At 45.2% G+C, this 25,026-nt stretch overlaps 1 protein-coding gene across 2 annotated transcripts in view; it reads right to left on the reverse strand.

Annotated features, from left to right (window-relative positions):
- The window catches only part of BSCL2 (BSCL2 lipid droplet biogenesis associated, seipin), a 44,046-nt gene extending 40,030 nt beyond the window's left edge, over positions 1–4,016 (reverse strand). Inside the window, exons 1-2 of one of the 2 annotated variants that reach the window (XM_088480096.1) lie at positions 3,882–4,016; positions 1,090–1,358 (exon numbers count right to left, since the gene is read on the reverse strand). In XM_088480096.1, coding sequence (XP_088336222.1) covers positions 1,090–1,358; positions 3,882–3,971 — 359 coding nt within the window. In that variant the 5' untranslated portion in view covers positions 3,972–4,016. Of the gene's footprint in view, positions 1–1,089; positions 1,820–3,881 lie in introns of both variants that reach the window. The other variant, XM_088480097.1, reaches the window with a different exon arrangement.
- Positions 4,017–25,026: the final 21,010 nt, after the last annotated feature.

Raw genomic sequence — 25,026 nt, forward strand, 5'->3', positions numbered from 1 at the left:
AAATGAAATGAACATCAAATTACAATGTTTTTCCTAGTACTAGATTGGAAACCCCAAATGTACTAAGTGGCAGGTTGTGAACCCACAGCAAAACTACCCAAATAAAAGACTTTTACAGAAAGGTAAGAGGATTTGGGTGGATTTCACCACAGGATATAACAAGTTAATAAGATCAATATGGTGAGACCAACTAACTATATAATTATTGAGGTACTCAAAGTATAGATCACTATGTTGCCGGTGCTCCCAAGAGTTGAATTTATTATATTGAATAATATTTTAATGTATAAGTTATATTTTATTTGCGAGTAAAAAAAAAAAACACCACAACATGTATTAAGTGTGCCACACAATGAGTGTTTTCTTTTTTGCATCTTCACGTCCCCACTTATTGAGTTTAAAGGAAGCACTGCACAGAGCCATTAGATCTGTGCAGGCTATTGTATAACTAGGTGTAAAATCGTTTTGGACGCTGCTTAGCAGATCTCACCCATTATCTGACTACCAGACGCAGTCACAGACAAAGGGGTCTATTTACTAAGATGTGTTAGGAGATTAAGTGAATGGTGATAAGGTACCAGCCAATCAGCTCCTAACTGCCATGTCACAGGCTGTGTTTGAAAAATGGCAGTTAAGAGCTGGTTACTTATCACCGTTCATTTTATGTCCTAACACATCTTAGGAAATAGACCCCAAAGGCTCTGAAACTCTCAGCGTATTACGGGAGAGGGGGGAGTAGGAGGGTGGGGATGTCATAGTGAAAATAGCGGAGTGTTCCAGAGCCTTCTCTGCTTTTAAATCCCATGGCAGCTCAGGACACAATGGAAACTCTGAATAATTACCGATCACTAATAGCAGACTGGAGTCAAACTAAAGATTAAAGGATAATTACTAAATCTGCCACAGTTATTTATGTTAAACTAAAACATCTGAGCAAGCGATTGGCAAGCCATCATCATTGCTTTTATTTGCCACAAATTCTGCAGACTAGACATGTCTATGTAATTCAGTATATATGTGACTAAGAACAACTAATACAGTGCGTTAAGTAGAACAATACACAAAACGATTATGAACATAAATACTTACTTGTACTGGTAATGCACGGGGCAGGAGTACTTCACAGTCGGCATATAGGAGTAATAAAAGCTGCCATACAGGAATACAGAGACCCATAGGAGCAGTAGCAGGACACAAACTAGGACTCCAATCTGGAGAATGAGCCTTCGAGTCCGAAGAAACATCATTAAGCACATCTCTTCCATCCATAGCAGAAGCGGAGGGGACTCTCCCTGAGACATAATGAGGTTTATGTAGTTCTCAAAACGGCCCAATATTGATGTCCCAGAATTCCAGTCCTGGCAAAAGCGATAGTTATACACACACAAGATGTAGGTCCCAGTCAGTGATGTACACGCTGGTATGTATTACAGGCTAAATATATCAATTGCTGTAACAGGCTCTATAAAGGGATATCAAGTACTGCATGTAAGTAACAGGCTATAGATATATGTGTAACAGGCTGTAGATGTGTATCAGAAAGGCAATGCCACATATAATCATCATAAACTGTGTGTATACTGTATAAGGGGGATGTGTGCACTGTTGTCACATTGTACGTGTATAATAGCCTGTGTTAGTGCTTCTGACGACAAGATGAGAGGACAGCTGTAATTAGCTTCATATTGTCTTGCACATAACAGTGTGGAGAAATCAGTTATTTGTGAAGAACAGACGGCTGGGTGAGAGAGCACAGGACACTGTGGGGGAGTGGTGGAGGGAGAGACGCAGGCATTGGTGGTCCCGGGACAGTGCAACCCTGTGTGGGGAAAAGAAGAAAAACAATAATTCATAGAAATGAAAAAGTGATGAAATGTTTATACCAAAGGGGATGTAGTTATGAGACCGACAGGGGAATCCAGCCAAGGGACTTTAGATAGGCGTCAGTACTTCGACACCTAACTTAATCCCGACGCCAGAATGCTGAAGGACGCCAGCCCGATCGAAGTAAGTCCGGGGCGCCCTTGTTGTTAGCTGCCGCTGGGGGGGGGGGTGAGGTTTAGGGAGCGTAGCGGGGTTAGGGGTAGGCACCCCTAGTGGGGAGTGTTAGGTATAGGCACTAATGGGGAGGGTAAGAGTCAGGGTGGAGAGGGTTAGGCTACAAGAAGGGAGGGTTGGGGAGGGTAACCCTCCCATTGGGATGCCGCTGTTGGTATTCTGACAGTCGGCATCCCGACAGTCATTACATACCCATTCCTACCAAAGACATAATTGTGCAACTTAATTAGATAGCCAAGATCAAAGCACTGCTTCAGCACTAAAGAGGTATACACAATAGACGATTCGCTTCTAGTGTGTCCCCGGCAGGGGTGTGCTCAGTGTCCTTAATGACATTGAGCACAAACACTGAACGATATCATGCACAATATCATTCAGTGCCAGGCTCTCTCCCTCATCGCCGAGCATGCAACAACCGGACAATATCTTCAGGTTGGCCAGCATGTTCAGGTGATGAACGACAAAGACCAACGACCTGTGGGAGCGTGCATCGTTAGTCGTTATCATTCATCGTTTTTGCTTACAAACTGGACGATATAGTGAACGACTGAATGATAACGAGCCTTTGACACTTGTGAAATGCTTGGAATTTCAGTATACCATAGTAACATCTGACAAAAAGGTCTAAAAATGCTGAAGCCGGAAACTGTGAAAACCAATACTTGTCATTCTAAAACCTTTTGGCCATGGCTGTACTTCCATCTTTTGCAGCAGGCAGAGTGGGACAAGTAAGTTTTGCAGCAGCGTGCACACGAGAAGAGGGCATGGCCACGAAAACAGAGGCGCTGTCACATATCACAAGGAGATGACTATTGCCCTGCCCCTAAGTGTACCCTTAATGCTGCAGCCACCATATCAGGTGCTTGTTGCACCTGATCATTGCTGCTCTGCGGTGTACATCTTGTAAATATAAAATGTGTTGGGGATTGCTGGTACATGATGCACACTGTTGGTGTGTATTGGGTAAACTCACCTCTAACAACTGTGCACATCACACTTTGTGCTACCGGTACTTGTTAATTATACGGGCACCATTGTAACTCATCAGAAAGTATGGCAGACCAGTTCCAAAAGGAGGAGAGATGAGCAGGAGAATTTTGGCCCATGATAGTGACAGGTGGGGCTCCTCACTTGTATGGGGCTATGATGTGTAAAGTTACTATTAAAGGGGCATATTTATTAAGCTATCCCCATTACTAAAGATTCCTTATTACCGCAATTAGGTACCCTTATTCACCTGAATGTATTATTGCTAGGTCACCGGGACAGGGACACCGATAGGAGACCATCACGACAATCAGTAGAAGTGATCCCATACACCTACACTTTACTTTCTATTTTAGTCAGTTTGCACATGTATGAGTGTGCAGCAGAGGATGGGGAACCTATAGATCCCGGTCACATAAAACAGACTAGCCCTATCCAAAAATAGTGTTAGCTGCATTCTGAATCTTGGTAAATCTGACAGTCCTGCAGCTCCCATAGAAACCTATGGGTGATGTGGCTGCTGTCGGAAATGGAAGGATAGATATGGCAATATCGGCTGCGGTTCCTCCTTAATACATTGGAGGTGATGCTTTATATTTGCAGGTATTTTCAGGGGATACACCACAAACATTATATAAATAAGCAGGCACTAAAGTCTGTGTGTTCATATATGTAACTTCTTATACACTCATGGTTCCTAATAGCTGCTTATGCCCAATGCCGCACATCCCAAGCAGTTGTAGCACTTGAATATTTCCTTCCCCGCTGGTATAATACCCGCCCGCTGGCGCTGTATACATAGGATGTGTATTATGACAGCACTGTGCGTTACCTACCAGGCAGTAGCGCGGGTCAGTGATGTATCTGTGTATCAGAGCAGCGGTGTCTCTGCAGTAGCAGGTGAGCAGCCGGGAGACACGGACCATTTCCTCACTTGCTGCATCAGGCCCCACCCACCTACTCAGCTTCAACCAATAGCAGCGCTATATACAAACAACCAATTGTGGCTTATCTTTTAACCTCCTCATCTCGTGGTTGAAAATAACTGCAGAGGTGTGATTGGCTAGTTTACAGAGTGTAGGGCTAGGATGGGGAGTGGTGTATTTTGATGAGTGTGCAGGTGTGTGACATATTGTGGGTGACTGACATATAATGAGTGATATAGGACAGGGTGATGTGATGGATCGGATTGATGGGTCAGAATCATCATTACAGTGGCTTCTCTCATCTATACAGGCTGTGGCATATGAACAGAAATAAAGCTGCAATGCACGTACATAATATATGATTTATGGTGCATAAACACGGTCAGATTTGTCAGATCATCGATTTTGTTGAACGATAACGATGAACGATTGATCGATCTCAACAACGATTTGAACGATGAACGATTTCTGAATTAAAATTAATGAAATCGTCCAAATTGTATTGCAAACACAGTCGATGTCAGATAGCGTTATCTGACATGTGGGAATGCGCATCGTTGGTCGATGCATGCCCACATGATGTCAAAGATATGAACGATTTTTACAATCGCTATCGTTCAGATCTTTTAAGAAAATCTGACCGTGTGTATGCAGCACATACTTGCCTACCCTCCGGATTTGGTCGGGAGCCGCTCCCGACCTCCCGGAAAGGCATGCAATCCTCCCGGCCCCGGCGATGTGTCCACACCCTCCGCGCTTTTAAGTAAAAACCCCGGCAACGGGGGCCGGTGACGCGATTCGCGCTGAATCGCGTCATCGTGGCTCCGCCCCCAGCTGCACAATGCCATTAATCACGGCATTGTGAAGAGGAGGCAGAGCCACGATGACGCGATCGCGCTGTCACGCCTCATGCTCCGCCCCAACGCAGCGTCATGTGCCGGACCCCACCCCCTTTGGCCGCGCCACACCCCCAGCCCTGTAAGCCCGTCAGCTCCATCCCAGAAGGAGGGAGCTAAATGTCGGCAAGCCTGATGCAGCATTAAGGGCATATCTAGTAATCAGCGGGTTTTACCTGATTATAATGTCTTACTGCTGCTTATCTTGGTAATAAGAAATGAAGGAACACACAGTCAGAGGTGGATGCAGATGCAGCCACGGTAGCGATTTTTTGTGGAGTTGAAGCGCCGATAATATGCAAATGCTAGTCTCAGCCTTCCCCTTGTGCTCCAACGTGTGCCGGACTGTGCAAGCCCTGAGACCAGGGGCGTTTTAAGAGAGGAGGGGGCCCGTGTGCACTCCCCGTGATGGGCCCCCTCCTCTCTTACCAGTGGCCGACAGCCGACTGATGCGGCTGGCCAGCCACCGGAGCATTAGTAGACTGTAGAGTGTGCCCGGAGTCTACTGCGCACGCGCAGAACACCGGAAAATGGCCACGGTGGCCATTTTCATGTGTTCTTAGCAGCAATAACACGCGCCGCGGGACCACGGACAGGTAAGTTTAAAATAATATCTGTGCAGGGTGTGCGTTGCGGGACCCGTGTGCCCCGCACACACTGCACCCATTATACGCCATGCCTGAGACGCCCACTTTCAATGTCCATGGACAACTCTACTTCTAAAAACTCCACCATCAGCGCACCATTGCGCTGGTCTCAGGGCGCACTGTCTTCTGAACTCCGGCTAAACATGGTGGCTCTGCTTTTGTGAAAGCAGCCGTGTTCACTGACACACCCGTGACACTCCCACAATAGCCTTTTTTTGCGCACACTTCAGGTCACCTTCCAGACACCACCCATGATTTAGCCTTGCAGATTCTAATGCCAGCATCTTCGTACAAAACAGCGGCGTCCGCGTACACTTGGGAATGATGCTCCATTTGGGTTTGTAGGGCTTTTTGCTCATGTGCAGTAGCAAATAATCGCTCATCTGTGCAAACATCGTCCACTACTGAATCAGGCCCAGAGTGACAGAGGCTCTGGTAGGAGACCGTTCCTGCGATGTGTAAAAGATCGATACTGCTATCACTTCACTTTCAGTTCCTTTCCCGATAAATGTTGCCATATGTGGCCCAAAGGCTACATAGACTTACGCCACCTGAAGATGGTGTTAGCTAACGGGGCTAAGCTCCAGAATAATTTGCATACCGGAGCTTCGTAATCTCACAGTATAGCAGCCCCCCATATACATCTATGCTGTAATTGCAATGTAAATGGGGGATCCACAGCAGGTATCCCTATATACAGTACATCCTATAACTGCTTACATTTTGAGTCAACCTTTGTTCTTATGTGGATTTCTGAGGTCACCTCATGGCTATAATGGCATGCTGGAAGTTGTAGTTCTGCAGCCGCTGCTGGGTCACTGGATGTGTACCCTTGCTCCTCTCAATATAAATGCAGATGTAGTTTATCACCTTGTCTGTAGTTTTACAATCCAAAACCAATGCATATGATGGAATAAAAGGCAACATCTAATTTACTACCAACAGAAGGTACATTGGGCCTGATTCAGAGATGGCCGCACAGTTGTCTGATGTTTATTGTACTATGTATGCGTCCTATGTATCCACATGTGTCCTAATGGTTACTACCAATGGACGCAGAACGACTTTGGATACTGTTGAAGCCGGATAATTGGATGAGACAGGATCACTTTAAAATTAAATCTGCACAACGCCATTTTGCAAATGGCAATGAGACGCCATTTTGCGACTAGCCACCCAGCGCCATTTTAGCGAATCTCACCCATTATAAGTACATACGGCAATGCTATTATTTAGCGTTGTGCGAATCCCACGCAATAGAAAGATGTTAAAAGTCCTCATTAAATAATTACAGACCGTCACTAAAACATATAAAATGATCAACCCTGCAAAACGCGTACCATGGTGTACTTCACAAACACGTAGTCGCATAACGCTAACTAGCGTCTTTTCTCAATACCCCAATACTTACACACTGCACACTTACATAAAAAGGTTCCCTAGCATTAAAGTGTAATATTCAAGGTTTATTCAGTATTAGTAATGTTCTGAAATAAATGTTATTTGATATCTAAGGTTTGGTACATGGTAAGCAGACCATGTTTGGTGTCGTTCTGATCCATTGTGTCTTTGCAAATTTCCGGTACCATCGGTGAGAAGATCGCAACATGTGTCTGCAAACTATGGACCATAGAGAGTTAAACATTAAAATGTACTCTGTAATGTAGCCAGCTTAGATTTATTATGCAGCGGGAAAATGGACACAAAGGGCTGTTGGAGGCTGGATTGTGACCATAAGAACTCATCGATGAACTATACTGTAACAGAAGAACCAGGAAGAAGAACCAATGGAATCATGCCAATCTGTTCTATTGTATTACCTATCTCTGTAAGGGTATATATGTGTGCTCTCTGAAACTGGATGCTAGTCTTCTTGCTTTGCTGTTGACGGAGGTTTCTTCTTTGATGCCGGTATCTGGGTCCAGACCGCATGCGTATGCAACGACTGTACCTTGGGTCTGTATGATTTATTCGCGCTAATTGTATTTAGATCACAGCGTGTAACTACTGTATCTGTTTTTATGTTGAATAATAACTTTTTGTGCTTTGGAACCACAATCAAAGTCAAGGCAATTATTTCTTGTGCGACTCATAACGCTAAACAGCGACAATTAGTTTAGATGGTATAGGTAGGTAGGAATCGATAGGTAGGAATCGATAGTTGGGGGCTTGCAGTGTGAAATCACGCTACCAGTCATACGATAACACTCGGTCAGCGATCTCTCAGCAAAAGGGTGGAGGTGCCATAGCAGGAAAGAACGCATTATGCCTTCGAAAATCTGCTACCACTTTGTTGCTACCCGTTATTATGTGGCTCAAGGAGCGCTGATTAGAATCCAGGGACAAGGGAGGAAAAAGTTTGTTTTCCTTCGTTGATAGAATTTTATGATAAAAAGGGGAAGTCGCACAATAGTGTAAGGGTAATAATTCCTTTGGTGTAGTAGTCACATTATTGTGTATGCGACTAGTCGCACGATAGCGTATACGTATTTCCTGCAAACGGTAGAGATGTTAGATGATGTGCTGTTGTTGGAAGTGCCACCTGGGTCGGCACGGCATATTATGCATACTAGGTACGGTGCGTATGCAACTAGGTACTGTGATGTATGGTTTAAAATGACGATGAAGAGTGTTAGACCTTTCCCCAGAATCCTCAGCTTTGATAAGGAGGTATTGAAGAATGGGGGTCATTCAGACCCTCTTGTGAGCGGCAGTACGCTCGCAAGCGGGTCGATGTTCCCCCACTGCGTATGCGCACGACGGAGGGAGCTCCGTCTTGCGCATGCACGAGACCCGGCGAGCGATGGGCTCTCCATCGCTCCGGGTCTCGCACCAAAGGGGGCCTGCTGTCGATGTTGATTGACAGCACGCCCTCTTTGCTGGGCGTGCCGGGGGCGTGCCTGCCAGACGGAGGCGTTCCCATATGAACGCCTACCGTCTGAAGCCGGCCCCACTGACATCACTAGTGATGTCAGTGGGAGTGATTTTGGCTCTGATAGAGCCAAAATCACTCCAGGGCTTGCGGCAGCGAGACCCTACCGCAGGGTCTCGTCGCAAGCCCGATGGTCGCGATGGTCTTGACCATCGCGACCATCATCATGGACGCTCGCATAAGCTGTGGGTGGTAACCCACAGCTATGCGAGCGTCCATGAGGACGCTCCTAAAACAGGTAGGAGGGCCCTGATTCAGAGCGAGCGCTCTGGTCAGAGCGTTCAGCTCTGAATCAGGCCCAATGTCCGAGATAGCATCTGTAGGGTGCACTCTCGAATGTAAAAGATAAAATATAACGAAGGTTTAAAGTTGTGGCAGCATGAGGGGGATGCGTGGCTTAAAGGTGTGCACGCGACGCAAACTAGCGTCACAAGCACGTTACAGGAGAGTGCGCACGCAGCGCTAAACTGCACTGCATGCGTGCTGTGAAATAGCATGCACGTGCAGCAAGGTAGTGTTGTGGAAGGTATTGCTAGTGGTTCACGCGCACCACCACCGCCCTATGCGGATGGAGGTGTAGGTACAGTCGATGTAAAAACCCATAAAAATGTAACAAGTAACTTATACCCTCTCTTGAGTAATCACAAAGAAAATGTTTATGATGCGGATGATGAACCTGTTGTTATGTCTGCCATTTCCCATGCTGTATACATGTTATATGCTCCATCACAACAAGCATGAGTGGTGGCCCCCATCTTCATCAGTGATAGTACAGGAAGTGTTAACATCCACTGCACCCGTAGAGGAAGTTGTTAACCATATACGTAGCAGTAGTAGACTAAGGGCCTCATTCAGAGTTGGTCGCAAGCACTGAGCGCTCGCAACCGGCTCGATGTTTTGGTCCTGCGCAAGCGCAGCGGCCGCACTGCGCGTACGCAAGCCCCGGAGTGAGAGAGAAACTCTCTCACTCCGGAGCTCACTACAAAAGGATGTTAATCGACAGCTCACCCCGTTTTGTGGGCGGGGCAGGCGGATGGTTACACAAACGGAGGCGTTCCTGACGGAACGCTTGCCGTTTTGTGGGCGGCCGCAATGACATCAGCAGTGATGTCAGTGGGGAGTTTCCTGCTCAATCAGAGCAGGAAGCTCCTTGGGGCTTGCGGTTGCCGAGACCCAACCTTAGGGTCTCGTCGCAAGCCCCGATGGTCGCGATGGTCTTAACCATCGCGACCATCAACCTGGTCGGTCGCTAAGCTGTGGGTGGTAACCCATAGCTTAGCTAGCGACAAGGAGGCCGCACACAAAAAAAAGAAGCGCCTGCCCTCATTCAGGGAGAGCGATCGCTTCTTGCGACCGCCTCTGAATGAGGGCCTAAATCCCCAGCCAGGTAACAAGGTCAAAAGTAGCAATGCGGACGGTCTGCATCCCATCCGGACAATAACTGTTCCAAATGGAAATGCGGATGCGAACAGTGTAGTGCCCATAAGGGAGGTAGCAATGCATTGTCCTTGGACAAGAGCTGAGCTAAATTCCATAATGAATGATTTCCCTGATCCTAAAAAGGAATTAGCCAAATGCCAAAGATTTTTGAAAAATATTTGGTAATGCTCACGAGCCAACCAGTAAAGATTGGCGAGTGGTGTTAAGGGCTTGTCTTCCAAACAATACGGACGTAAAAAAGTTTATCACCAATTGCGGATTGGATTGAGATGGCCCCTTAACAGACGAGGGTAACCAAGGTAACATTACCCGCATAATAACTCAACTGTGTGTATATTTTCCAGTAGTAGTTAACCTTTAGTAAAATTTTCACCATAAAACAAAAAGAGAGTGAATCTGCAGAGGATTACTGTAACCGAGCTCTGCAGGCTATCACCCAGTACACTGGGATAGAGGATATTAAAGATAGCACTCATCACAGGGGAATGATCATCACGGTACTCATGGATGGTCTAAAGGACAATCTAAAGATCAGAGTTCAGACCTCACTACCTGGCTGGAGAGGAGTTACTGTAGACACACTCATGGAATCCGCTATTGAACATGATAAAAACATCCTCAAAAAGAGAGAGACCAAGAGCGAGAAGCTAATGGCTGTTAGTATTCAAGCTCTAGAAGGAATGAATGTAACATCACAGCCACCAGACACACCTGCACCTGCACAGCTACACGCCCTCACCAATCCTGCACCACCACAAACACAGCCCTACCCCACTTATCACACACAGCCTCAAAACCCATACTATCCACAACCACCATATTACCCTCAAAATCCTTATCCACACCCACAATCTTACTCTACCACTCAACCCACACAGCAACCCTTTCACCCACCCCACTCACGAAGGTGCTTTAACTGCAACCAAGTGGGACATGTAAGTAGGAACTGTAAGTTGAAGAAGGTAGGACCCCCTAATCAGGGAGTACCTGGATATCCACATAAGGGATATACACAGAGTACAGGACTTTTCCAACAGTCACCAGCTCCAATTGTGGCCTTAAATGCTTTATTGGAGAGCGAGAGTCAACGCTAGTGGTTAGGTCATACCTGTAGTCTACAGATAGTCAGGTTAACGGGAAGTACTAGGGAATAACCGGTGATGATGGTTGATGTAGCTGGTACTAAATATCCTTTACTTGTAGACACAGGGTCGACCAGATCAGTGATAAAATCTCCAGCTAATTTACAGGTGACCAGCGAGACAGTACCAGCAATGGGTGTAATGGGTAAAGTGCAACATTATCCTGTAACTAAATTCACAGAGATTACTATCGGGCCATTGCATACCAGGCATTCTTTTCTCCCGGCAGCAGCGGCTCCTACTAACCTTCTAGGAAGGGATTTGTTATGTAAAATGGGATGTGTCATATATTGCACCCCTGATGGTATATTTCTAGATATCCCAGAGAAAGTTGCGCACGAGGTGAGGGATATGTTGGACACTCCCCAAAGGATAATGTATCACTCTACCGGTTCAGATAAAAATCTACCTCAGGTAGATCAAATGTTATCCCAAATTCCAGATTCACTGTGGACCAAGGATGGACAGGACACTGGATTAATGGCAAATTTAGCTCCCGTAATGGTAAATTTGAAAAGCTCCAAAAATTCCCCAGTACCCATTAAAACAGGAGGTAGAGTTAGGGTTTATCCCATAATTGAGCGGTTATTACAGCAGGGAATTTTAGTCCATACAGCAAGTGTAGCCAACAGTCCCATCTTTCCTGTGAAGAAGTGTGGTAGGAGGGGTTATTGGCTGGTACAAGACCTTAGAGGGGTTAATAAGGTAGTAGAGAGCCAATTCCCCGCAGTGCCAAATCCAGCTGTCATTCTTATGCATTCTTATGCAGATCCCAACAAATGCAACCCATTTCACTGCAATTGACCTCTGTTCTGGTTTCTTCTCTGTACCTCTTCATCCTGACTGTCAGTACCTATTCGCTTTTACATACAGGGGTGTACAATACACATGGATACGATTGCCCCAGGGTTTCATAGACAGCCCGAGAATCTTCTCCCAGGCCTTACATGACTGTTTACAATCTTTTCAACCTGCCAATGGATCTGTTCTAATACAATATGTGGACGATTTATTGTTATGTTCTGATTCATTTATGGCATGTTTGAATGATAGTAAACGTTTATTGCTTCATCTCTCACAAACAGGACACAAGGTTGCTAAGGACAAACTACAGCCATGCCAGTCCAAGGTTAAATACTTGGGACATTGCCTAACCCAGGGGTTACGACATCTGACAAATGACAGAATCCAAGGCATATAGACCATGACACTGCCGCAGAATCAACAGCACATTCATACCTTCTTGGGAATGTGTGGATACTGCAGAATGTGGATCCCAGGTTTTTCTATTTTGGCCTTGCCATTACAGGACTTAGTCTCTTCCTCAAAGCCCGATCATGTCATACATACAGAGGAATCAGAGCAGGCGTTCCTTAATCTTAAGGATAGTCTGACAAAAGCACCTGCATTGGGAATACCTGATTATGAAAAACCTTTTGATTTGTATTGTACGGAAGCTGATGGTTGTGCAGCAGGTGTCCTCAATCAAAAACATGGTGATGCCAGTAGGCCTGTAGCATACTACAGCGCACAATTGGACACTGTGGCAAGATCACTCCCAACGTATTTAAGAAGTGTAGCAGTAACTGCTTTATTGGTCAGTAAGAGTGAGGATGTGGTATTAGGCCATGATATGATTGTCTATACTCCCCATGCTGTATCTGCTTTGCTAAACTCTGCCCAAACCAGACATGTCTCCTCAGCTAGATTCACAAAATGGGAACTGGCCCTAATAGCACCTGCAAACATCACCATAAAAAGGTGCAGTACGTTAATCCCAGCTACGTATTTACCATATGTGCAACATGATGCACAAAGGGTGGAGAGAGGTGAGTCGCTGGCGAAAGGTGAGTTTGCAGGTATATTGATGCACATGATTGTATGGAATATCTGAATCAAACCTTTACTGCAAGACCTGACATATGGGATACACCTTTAGAAAATGTAGATGTGACATTTTACATGGATGGGAGTTGTCATAGACAAACTGACACTGGAGAGTTATGTACAGGTTATGCTGTGGTAAATGACGAGGACGTTATAGAAGCCGAACCTTTAGGCCCACCACACTCGGCCCAAGTGGCGGAACTCGTGGAGAGCGTGTCAGTTAGCAAAAGGTAAATCTGCTAATATGTACACTGACTCTAGGTACGCCTTCGGGGTGGTACATGATTTCGGCGCTCTATGGCGTCTGAGAAAGTTTATGACAGCAGCAGGCACACTAATCGCACATTCCAGACATATAAAAGGACTATTGACAGCAATCCAATTGCCTAAGGCAGTGGCGGTTATTAAGTGTAAAGCCCATACATGTGAGGATGATCCGGTGTCACTGAGCAACAACAGGGCAGACAAAGCTGCAAAATGGGCAGCAGGGTTAAAAATGAATGTACCAACTGAACAAATGATGACTTTTCAAACGATTGATATGCTGAAATTAATTGAGATGCAAAATTTGTGTTCCATTCAGGAAAAGGCAGTCTGGAAGTCCAAGGGATGTGGGCAAGAGTCCTCTGGACTCTGGAGAGATGGACAAGGTAAGTCAGTGGCTCCCAAGGCGTACTACCCAAGCCTGGCTGAGGCAGCGCACGGTCTGACTCACTTGGGAGAGCAAGGTATGTGCAAATTGGTGAGAGCATACTGGTGTGCACCAGGTTTTTCTTCTCAAGCAGAAAAAGAGCAATGTCCTGTCTGACCTGCTTGAGGAAAAACATTGGGAAAACGATCCCTACCGAACCATCCCACATTCCTCCGACTGACGGACCTTTTCAGGTAATACAAATTTTGCTCTCACGTGCCCTAAGGACAGCATAATGTAGGATTAGTACCATTCCCATTAAATATCTCTGAAATTTTAGAATTACAAAAAGGGAAGACACTGGATGGAAAATTTCTTAATACCAAACCACCCCATTTTGAACTCTACCAGTACCTGGTAGATAAAACACTTATATGTTTAAACATCACTGTGACCGGACGCCTTTCGCCTAGGCCGTCCCTGGTCACGGGTTAGCGCTTTTGGACTCCCACTCACCGTCAGTGACCACCTGTCACTGACTCCGCCCACTGCGCCGTGGGCGTGTAACGATGCTGCCACCACCAAACTCTACCATCGGCGTTTGGAACCGCTTCTGCTGCGTATGCGTTTGACTAACTGCGGACACACCTCCTGTTTGGTGTCGGCTGTTCCCACCTGATCCCTCGCAATGGACCAGGTCTGCACGGTAGCTGGAAGAGGGCTTGAACTTGGAGACACGGAGCTCTTACCTAGAACAGCAGGAGAACGGAATAGCGGTTTGCGCAATTCTGTTGGTCGCAGGATTGAGGCACAATTGAAGTCAGGCAAGGTGTTTATTGCTCAAAGTCTTAAAAAAGACCCTCCCTTCCGCCTGAAGGAGAATATCAGCATACAGGATGTTACAGCAATTCTTCTCCACACAGGATTTACAAGGATGTACCACATACAGGAATCTTATCAGCAGCTCTTCTCCTCATAGAAGTTACAGGGTTGTACACACACAGGGCTCACAGTCCCTCTTTTTATGTCATTCTAACACACATTACCACAGGGGGTAAGCCCACCTTGTGGTTTCCAACCAATCACCTTAAGTGCATGACCTGTGCATGTGCTAGCCACATGCACATTTAACATTGTCCCCTATGGACAGTGGGGAGTGGTCACTCCCCTGAGCCTGAGACTACTTGGTGTTTTGGTAACCACCCAGGAGTCAGCTCGTCTAGGGCTGGGGGAGGTTTTCCTAAAAAAAACCATACTTCCAGGAATCTGCTAAGGGACCAGCCCAGCCACCTAAACTTTAAACACAACTGATTTATCATACATTATACTGTCTCCTAAAATGTTGATATAACATGTCACAGGAAATGGTAAATGACATTCATCCTTATCAATCAGTTTTTTCATTTCCAACCTTAACACTATTCAGTGACATCCAAAAGGTTCTTAAAAATAGATTGTCTTTTCAAAGGAAGTGTTTGGCTATATGACACCATTCACACCTTCACACAGAGAACTTCCAGTCACCCTATTCATCAGACCTCCTACTAAGGGAATCACAATCAACATCTAGTATCTGCAGACACAGAGGCTATGTATATTTTGTAGAGAAAATGCACTTATTGAATATATGTCTGTATAAGACATGAGCGTCTTATACAGACATATATTCAATAAGTGCATTTTCTCTACAAAATATACATTTAAACCATATAGTGCACAGCCTATTAAATATACGTTGCCTCATGCACTAATGCATTGCAGCAATACATATATACTTTAATACAGTTTATTATAAACCATGTGCAGTGTGCTTTTACATTGTCCTTTTAAAAATGACGGCACAGCACGGGGGTTAACCCCTTCACTGCTGTGGCAGCCATTAACCCCGTGTGGCCTGCCTCCGGCCACAATCACCAACTCCAATGAACCAGGAAGTTGGGAGGTGACTTGGAATAACCAGACAATGACCTTCTCACTAAGAGATGAATGTGAGCCTATGAATTCTGAACTGTTACGCACAATTAGGTCGGGTGGAAGACACTTCCGGTATAAATATACACTAAGTAACATCAAAGAAATGGTTGGCAGAGGTTGGCAGAAGGGTACAGTGCCAAGGTGATACAACCAAAAATGTGTGTTAGCCAGATGGGAGAACCTGAGATGGGATAATTTGTGAGGGAAATGTGTTGGATGATCATGATGTATTCTATTCCTTATGTTCTCCCCGATGATGTATATTTTATATGTGGAATGAAAGCGTATAAGTGGCTCTCTCTGAGTTCCGAAGGTTTGTGTTATCTGGGAAGAGTATTTCCAGAGGTTATGACCCTTACACATGGTGAAATGCTTGGTATTCATTATAACACACCATCACCATATCTTCACACACAGTATGAACACAGAGATAAAAGAAATATGATACCTGGTGATGTGCATAAAGCCACACAGTTAATTAGTGAGACAACTGGCTTTCAAGTTTTGGTAGCATTGGATCCCACCAGGATCGCTCGGGGTACACTAAATTTTAGATATATCCAAGATCTTGCTAAATTAATAGATAATGTCACCGAGATGTATGATTACACATTCAGGTATACAGGTAAGGAGTTGCAAGCTTACAAGAAAGAACTTGTGCAACATAGACTAGTGTTAAATTACATAACAGCTGTCACTGGAGGGTATTGCGTAACTTTGGCCACCCAATTCTGTGTAAAATGTTGCACTTACATTACAAACGATACCAGCAATCCCAATGAGGTAATAGACCGGAAGACGGATGAAATTCTGCAGTTAAAATGGAAATTTCAAAAGAACCATAATGCTTCAGTGGCTGAAGTAGAGGAAAGGGTAGAGGAATGGGTTTCTTGGTTGAACCCAGTGAAATGGTTCTCAGGTCTAGGAGAGTGGGTCCAGGAAATGATTGTGAGCATAGGTAAACTCCTGATCCTCATACTGGTTGTCTGCATAGTAATTGGCTTATGTGTCAGGTTTATTCCTACTGTGTTGAAATGTGGAAAATGTAAAGATAAGGTGAATCAAAGGAATGAAATTATGATGGTGGCCAGTAGTAGCAATATGCATACTGAGGTAAATGTAGGACTGCATTACAACCCTGAACTAGAAGGTACCATCGTATAAAGTATAAGATTTAGACATGCATGAAATGTGTTATTAAAATGTTATTTTAAAACATCTTAAATAATGTCTCTATTCCCCCTCAAGACTTCCTTTATAGGATTGGTGAATCCCCACATCTTTCCCATGATCTACCAAGATCCGCGGTGTGCGTATAAGGGTAGTTTTATGTCCCCTCCTAGAGACCCATTATTGATGGTTTATGAACTACCTTGTGCCATCCCATAATATAACATTAAAAAAAGTCATAATATTAGCCTAAAGTAATTTTAAACTCAGAGTATGATAGCATGTTGTGTGCTATCAAAGGGTGGACTGTCGAAGCCGGATAATTGGCTGAGACAGGATCGGTTTAAAATTAAATCTGCATGATGCCATTTTGCGAATGGCAATGAGACACCATTTTGCAACTGGCCGCCCAGCGCCATTTTAGCGAATCTCGCCCATTATAAGTACATACAGCAATGCTATTATTTAGCATCGTGCGATTACCACGCAATAGAAAGATGTTAAAAGTCCTCATTAAATACAGACCGTCACTAAAACATATAAAATGATCAACCCTGCAAAACACATACCATGGTGTACTCCACAAACACGTAGTCGCACAACGCTAACTAGCGTCTCTTCTCAATACCCCAATACTTGCACACTGCACACTTACATAAAAAGGTTCCCTAGCATTAAAGTGTAATACTCAAGGTTTATTCAGTATTAGTAATGTTGTGAAATAAATGTTATTTGATATCTAAGGTTTGGTACATGGTAAGCAAACCATGTTTGGTGTTGTTCTGATCCATTGTGTCTTTGCAGATTTCCGGTACCATCGGTGAGAAGATCGCAACATGTGTCTGCAAACTATGGACCATTGAGAGTTAAACATTAAAATGTACTTTGTAATATAGCCAGCTTAGATTTATTATGCAGTGGGAAAATGGACACAAAGGGCTGTTGGAGGCTGGATTGTGACCATAAGAACTCATCTATGAACTATACTGTAACAGAAGAACCAGGAAGAAGAACCAATGGAATCATGCCAATCTGTTCTATTGTATTACCTATCTCTGTAAGGGTATATATGTGTGCTCTCTGAAACTGGATGCTAGTCTTCTTGCTTTGCTGTTGACAGAGGTTTCTTCTTTGATGCCGGGATCTGGGTCCAGAGCGCATGCGTATGTAACGACTGTACCTTGGGTCTGTATGATTTATTTGCGCTAATTGTATTTAGATCACAGCGTGTAACTATCTGTTTTTATGTTGAATAATAACTTTTTGTGCTTTGGAACCACAATCAAAGTCTGAAAGCAATTATTTCTTGTGCGACTCATAACACTAAACAGCGACAATTATTTTAGAGTGTATAGGTAGGTAGGAATCGATAGGTAGGAATTGATAATACGGAGACAATTTCAGTGGGCGGTCCTAGTTGGTAACGGGGAAGTGGGTGGTGGTTAGTAAGACGAAGGTGTGTCACAGTCAGCGACTGCATCTTTTTGTCGCAGTTGCACTGGTACCGGCGGCCATTCTGAGCAACCATAGGGCTGCTCTAATGCCTAATGGGGCAACGATGTGCTTACAATGGTGCAACTTGTTATGCAAAGCAGTGGATTTGAGACGCAGCCAGTTGGCGTCTCTAAACGTATCCCATCGGCTGCAGCATTAGCGTAAAGACGCAGTCACATAGCGTAAGAAGACGTAGTTGTGGCTGCATTAGCATCGACCTCTGAATCAGGCACAGTGTGCATCTTTGCAAGCTTACAGGGTAAAACCAGCTACCGATAATCTTATTTATTATACAGAATTATTATACAGCACAATATATAGTAGCAGGTGTATTATTGATCGCATTTTCCATATGAAAATTATCACTTTATCACATGTAATCATGACGATAATAAAGGGATTTTCACCAGAATGTATCAAAGTGAATTCAAATTTGAAAAGTGAATCTTTCGGCTATAAGCAGAAAATTCGAAAAATAGCCTCAGCACAAGAACACGACAATCATTTAAAGCAAAAATAACTAAAACATAATAAACATAAGTTTTTTGTTTTGTTTTACTATTTCAATACCATTATTTTGACAAAACAAAATATGGACATGGGACCTGATTCAGAGATGGATGCAGTGTCGATGCTTTCACAAATGGGCGATGTTTTTCTACTGTACATGCGTGAGAGTCGCACTGTGCATGTCTCGCGATGGTCTTGTGACGGCGATCATAGAGATGATTTATTTGCAAAGTGATTGACAGTCAGAGACCATTTGTGTGTGATAATGTGGGGTGACAACTCAAACACAAGTGTTTCAGGGGCTTGTTACAGCCTGTAACTGCGATACTGTACGCAGTTGTTAATGATCCAGCGTCAGAGCTAGACCATAGGGTTACTCAGATATCCAATGATGGACCGATGTGCGTCCGATAGTTGCGTCCTTGTACATAAGCGCATACTTACCGACATTCTGCATTCTCTCTCCGGGTGGGGTCTGCCAGGTCGGTGTAGCAGGGAGGGTGGGGGTGGCGGCTTAAGTGGGCGGAATGGGGACGTCATTGCGGCTCCGCACCCCACTTTATAATGCCGATATTATCTGCATTGTAAAGCAGGGGACGGGGCTACGATGACGGGGCAGCGGCCATACCGGGGGACTTGCCTACTCTTGCAGGGTGGCGATTTTCGGGAGGCTCCCGGCAGTACCGGGAGAGTAGGCAAGTATGCATAAGCGGTGGATCTGCGATGCCGCTGGTGGGCGTCGCAATACAAATTCAGCGGCTGTGACATTTACATATTCTCCCACAACCACCGCATATGAGATCACAACAGTGCTTGCATCCATTTCTGCATCTTTTATGGCACCAAGGGGCTAATTCAGAGATGTACACAAACCTGATGGTTTACGTAGATCTCTGATGTATCTTGATCTGTGCATGTGCAGGATCTGTACTGCGCATGTGCAGATCTATTTCTGCGACAAAAGTCGCAGCACCTGTTAATCTGCAACACCCAGCATCCAAGAAAATGGGGGCATGTTGGCCCCGTTTCCTGGGCGTGCATGTCCTGATGCAGGTTCACTGGTCCCGGTGGCATGAAAACTCTGGCCATCCTGAGTAACTCAGATGACTGATGTTCACGCAGACGATCCAATGCTGCGTCTTTGGATGCAGCAGTGGATCACAAAAGCCTGCAGTGGGCGTCTTTCTACTACAGACGCCTCCTGTTTATTTTACATATTTTCACAAAGCAACTGCATATAAAGATGCATCGGCAAGTGTGTATGCACTTGCCGCATGCTGGGTCCGGTCAACGGCGACATCGGGCTGGGTACAAATTGTCTGATGCTTACCCAGCTTAACAGTATGATTGCGATCTCAGCATAACAGGTGCTGCAAGGAAAACCCTGGAGGCTAGATGCAATACATTAGCTGCCAGCCCTGTTATGCTTATGTAAGTCTCCTCATCTTTTATGACAACACTCACCTTGTATTTTAATAAGTGTCCTTGTGCTCGCTGTTGGTTGTAGCTATATACAGTGAGATCATTTGCATCAGAGAGTACTATACCAAACAAGTATTTTGATTTTTTTTTACTAACAGTTTTACAAGATTTGCTGATGGTCTAAATTTTTTTTTTACCAATAAATTATTTATCAAAAAGTTATAAAATGCCAGGTTCCCACCCTATGAGAGAAAGAGGGAAGGGCGAGGAGTCTTATCAGAGACTGTGCTTTTGAAATTGATGCATTCTACATTAGCGCAAGTCATCATAGAGAACTGCAGGTTTGCTGTTGGGGCTGTCACTTGCTTACTGGACCTCATGTTGCAGATGCAAAAATTCTAGGCTGTGAGATGAATAAACTTGTCCTGATATAATGTGTGTATGGTCCCCTATTGCGGAACTGCCAAAAGTCTGCTGACAGCATAAGAAAATGGTGCCATGCATGGCAAATGATGAGCTGCTTATTTAGAGCCCCACCCAGATCTTTCACGGAAAGTCATTTGTCATAGGAGCTAGTGACCTGATTCAGACCCGCTTGCACCCAGCGTATGCAAATTCAGCTAAGTGACAGCAAGGCAGGCGATAGCACGGCAAGGCATAAGCACGGCCACTATGTCTTAGCATGCGATCGCTTTGTGTGTGCAGACGCCCACCAACCTGTCTTAAGATGTCCACTTGTGCACATCATCTCCAGGAAGTGTACTGTATGTAACCATCGGTGCATCGGGTACCATCGCATGCCAATGCAGCGCTTGTGGTTGATCATACCCTGCCGCAAGCACTGCGAGCACTTCAGTGTAAAGTCCAGGCAGGTGACGTGTACGATGATGCTGCCTCTAAATTATGCACGACTCTGAAATGGCGATGAGACACTCAGGCATGCCTACGTTCGTATCTCCACTCCCCCGTTCCTTGCAGCCAGCCCCTGTCACCATCCACAAACGGCTTCTCCTGTCACTCACTCTGCTGGGCCGTCTATGCACAGCGAGTGAACGCTTCCCGATCTCTCGTACTGGTTCGTGCACGCGCACTGCAATGCGTGCGCATGCGCAGAATGCAAACATTGGCAAGCTACGAGCGAACACATCCTAGCGAGCTGGTCTGAATCCGGCCCCCGGCCCATTATTGAAGAAAGATGGTCCCGCGAAGTAGGCAAGCTGCTTCCTCTAAATCAGTGATTCCCAACCTCGGTCCTCAAGGCACACTAACGGTTCTGGTTTTAGTTATATCCATGATTGTGCTCAGATGGTTAAATCAAAATAACTGAGCTACCAATTAAGTCACTTGTCTTCAAGTATGGCTATCCCTAAAACCTGGACTGTTAGTGTGCCTTGAGGACCGTGGTTGGGAACCCCTGCTCTAAATGATGGAGTGAGATGGGGTGGGCAATAAGTGTCCCCTGCAACAGTTTCAGCATGGCCAAATAGCAAAACTGTGGCAGGGCATGCTGGGATGTGTAGTTCTACAACAGCTGGACGGACGCTTATTGCCCACCCTTGGGTAAGAGGAAGCTTGTGCTGATATTGCATTATACCTGACTACTAGTCAGTCCAGGTAGGGGATTCCTGGGGAAGTGGGGTTCCCCCTCTCCAGGGCACCACATGCCTGAGCTGATAGGCACCTCCCCAGGGATCCCCTGCCTGGTCTGATTAGCGGTCAGGTATAATGCTTTGGCAGGGGACCGGTTCACAGACCCCAGTGCTGGCTGTGCAAAATATGTGGGTCCACTACGTCTTTTGTCCCCCGTATTTTCACAACCAGGACCGGCTCAGAAAAGCCTGGAGCTGGTTGTGCTTTTAGGGGGGGACCCCACATTATTTTTTTTAAATGTAACACTTTACAAACTTTTTACACACAGAAGCATGCACGGACCTGTGCATGCATCTGTGTCATTCATACCTGCCCATGCTAAAATCACCAGCATGAAGCAGGTCTATTTTGGGGATTTTGAGTTCAATTTGGTGTTCCTTTTCAGGTCAAATGTTAGTAAATGTGGGATTTGTATTTTGGTCTATGTAAAAGTACCTATGTTTTGCCGAAGTTTGAATTTAAGTGGGATTCAGTTTTATGTTCGATTTGACATTCAGTTTTGGCTTTAGTAATTCTCCAAAGGCAAAATCGAATGTGTAATCACACAAATCTCAAAATCGAACATTAGTAAATATACCCCTATCTGTGTAGAGCACAGGTTCTCAAACTTGATCCTCAGGACCCCAAACAGTGCATGTTTTCCAGGTCCCCTCACAGAATCACAAGGGAAATAATTAGCTGCACATGTGGATCTTTTAAAATGTGTCCGTGAGTAATGACTACACCTGTGCTACTGCTGGGTGACCTGGAAAATGTGAACTTTGTGGGGTCCTGAGGACCGATTTTGAGAATCACTGGTCTAGAGTAAATATAGTAGAACTGTGTAAATGGTATAAGCCCCCCTGGCACTGACACTTGAGGAGGAACATGAGGAAGGCCATAATGACCTTAGGGCCTGATTCAGAGCCACTCGTAAGCGGCCGCTCGTTCGCTCCGAGCAATGTTTGCCAAACTGCGCATGCGTACGGATCGTTATACGCATGCGCGAACCAGTCAGTGCGGTCGAAATTCATGTGCTCGCAAAATAGCGAATGCCTGATAATTTGAGTGACAGAAAGAGGCGTATGTGGGTGGTAACAGGGGAAGGTGCTTGAAAACGGGGAGTGGAGATAAAAACGAAGGCGTGCTTAAAGGTCAAAACGGGCGTTTTATGGGTGTGCATAGTTAAAACAGCAGCGTCATTGACCACGTCACTGGGTTATTTTATAGCCAGAACTGCTCACAAAATTGTGGTAGCAAAAACCAACCACAAGAATAGCGAGCAGTTCATACCCTGGTCGATGTACTCGATTAATCTAATAAATAGCGGACATGACGTAGGATGCGAGCGGCCAGGGGACGTAGTTTCCCAAAAAACGACCGCAAGTTTTGTACGCTCGTTCACACCTAGAGGCGTGAACAGACCGCAAAGAGCGAACGGTTCATTTGAATAGCCACCCCTATTTTCTGGACGAGCGCTAATTGCGTCCGGCTCTGAATCAGGCCCTTATTTGGTGCTTGGATATCCCTGGGAAAGAGGTAAATTAGTCAGACTATTCTGGAGTGGATAAAAGCAAACCTAGATGCCCAGTCTGTAAATTCATAGGAGGGTTACAGTGAACTAAGAAGGTAGTGAAAGAGGCTGTCTGCATTTGCTGGGGTTTCAAGTACCTTGTGGCGCCAAAACAGGTCTTCAATAAAGTGTAAAAGAACTGGGACATCTGTGTGAAAGCTTAGCTGTGTAGTGCTGAAGTGAGAATACGTCATATTGCTTATATGACACTTAGGGGCATATTCAATTAGGTGCGAAAAGCCGTTTTCTGCTAAAAAAGTTTCGCCGGTGATATCATTTCACCAGGTGAAAACTTATCCCCGCATTCAATTCCAAAGACCTTTCGCAGGTGCGGAAAGTCAATGCATTGGAATCGGTGAAAAAGATTCGCCTATGCAAGCTGTCGAAAAGAGTGCAGAATTGGGGTTTTGGGGTGCAAATTTGCGGGAACCACTCTACAACCTTGGGACTGCCCCCCAAAGGTAAGCTGTGTCAAAAAAAAGTAAAAAAAAAAACAAAAAACTTAAGAACACCCCAACAATGTACTTTCAATTTGGGAGTGAAAAAAAACAAAAACAAATTGGAGTACAAACTTAAAAACTAGCGAAATAGACTCCAGTGGGGTTCCCAAGTATGCCCCAGGTGATTTTTTTTTTTTGCAGGTGCTTGCGGCAGGTGGATTTTTAAAATTTTTAAAAACTTCACATTAGCAACTTCAAAATATGCTAGCACCCATTTTCATGTACCCCAAATTTGCTGGGACTAGTTATTTTATTATTTTTTTAAATTCTTTATTTAAAGTGCTCATAAGAATAAATAGACTGAGCATATAAACAGACATGAGTGCAAATGGCCTCACCAATGAGCCACATTTCAAGTATATAAAGAAAATACAATATAAATCTGAACATGTAAACGAAATCGATAGAAAACAGGTTACAAGGGGGAAGACGGAAGGGGGGGTAGGGGTATAGGGGAGGGAAACAGGACCACTTGAGAAGTAAGGACATCTTGAGGATGTTTAGAAGATATTAAAAAGACGAGGAGTACCTATCCAAGGTACAATAATGAAGCAAGAAGGGCTGGGGCGAGGAGCATGGTCCTCCCGACGCACATGGGTTCAGTGGAGGAAGTAGAGGGGTCAAGAGTGAGGGGTGCCCTCACAGGAGAGCCATGGAGCCCATACTTGGCCAAATTGATGGCCCCTATCATGGAGATAATAGGTGATATTCTCCATTGCCGCAATATGCCAAATTTGTGATTTCAAAGCAGAAAAGGATGGCGGGAGAGGGTTTTTCCAATGATGAGCTATTAATTGTTTGGCCGCTATTAGAATATGGGACAATAATTTCTGGGAGCATTTGGAAAGACCGGGGGAGGGTAACATAGTAAAAATATCCTTGGATCCCGTGGGTCGTAGTTTCAAATAGCTTATTTATAAAGGTATGGACTGAGGGTCTCATTCAGACCCGCTCGCGAGCACAGGACGCTCGCAAGCGGGTCGATGTTACCCCAATGCGCATGCGCACGACGGAGGGAGCTCCGTCGTGCGCATGTACGAGACCCGGACAGCGACAGCCAAGCTGTCGCTCCGGGTCTCGCACCAAAGGGGGCGTGCTGTCGATGGTGACTGACAGTACGCCCGCTTTGGTGGGCGTGCCGGGGGCATGGCTGCCCAGACGGAGGCGTTCCCATGGGAACACCTACCATCTGGGTCCGGCCCCACTGA

This window comes from Taudactylus pleione, unplaced genomic scaffold, assembly GCF_031769625.1.
Source record: "Taudactylus pleione unplaced genomic scaffold, aTauple2 ptg000250l, whole genome shotgun sequence".
Taxonomy (NCBI): Eukaryota; Metazoa; Chordata; class Amphibia; order Anura; family Myobatrachidae; genus Taudactylus; species Taudactylus pleione.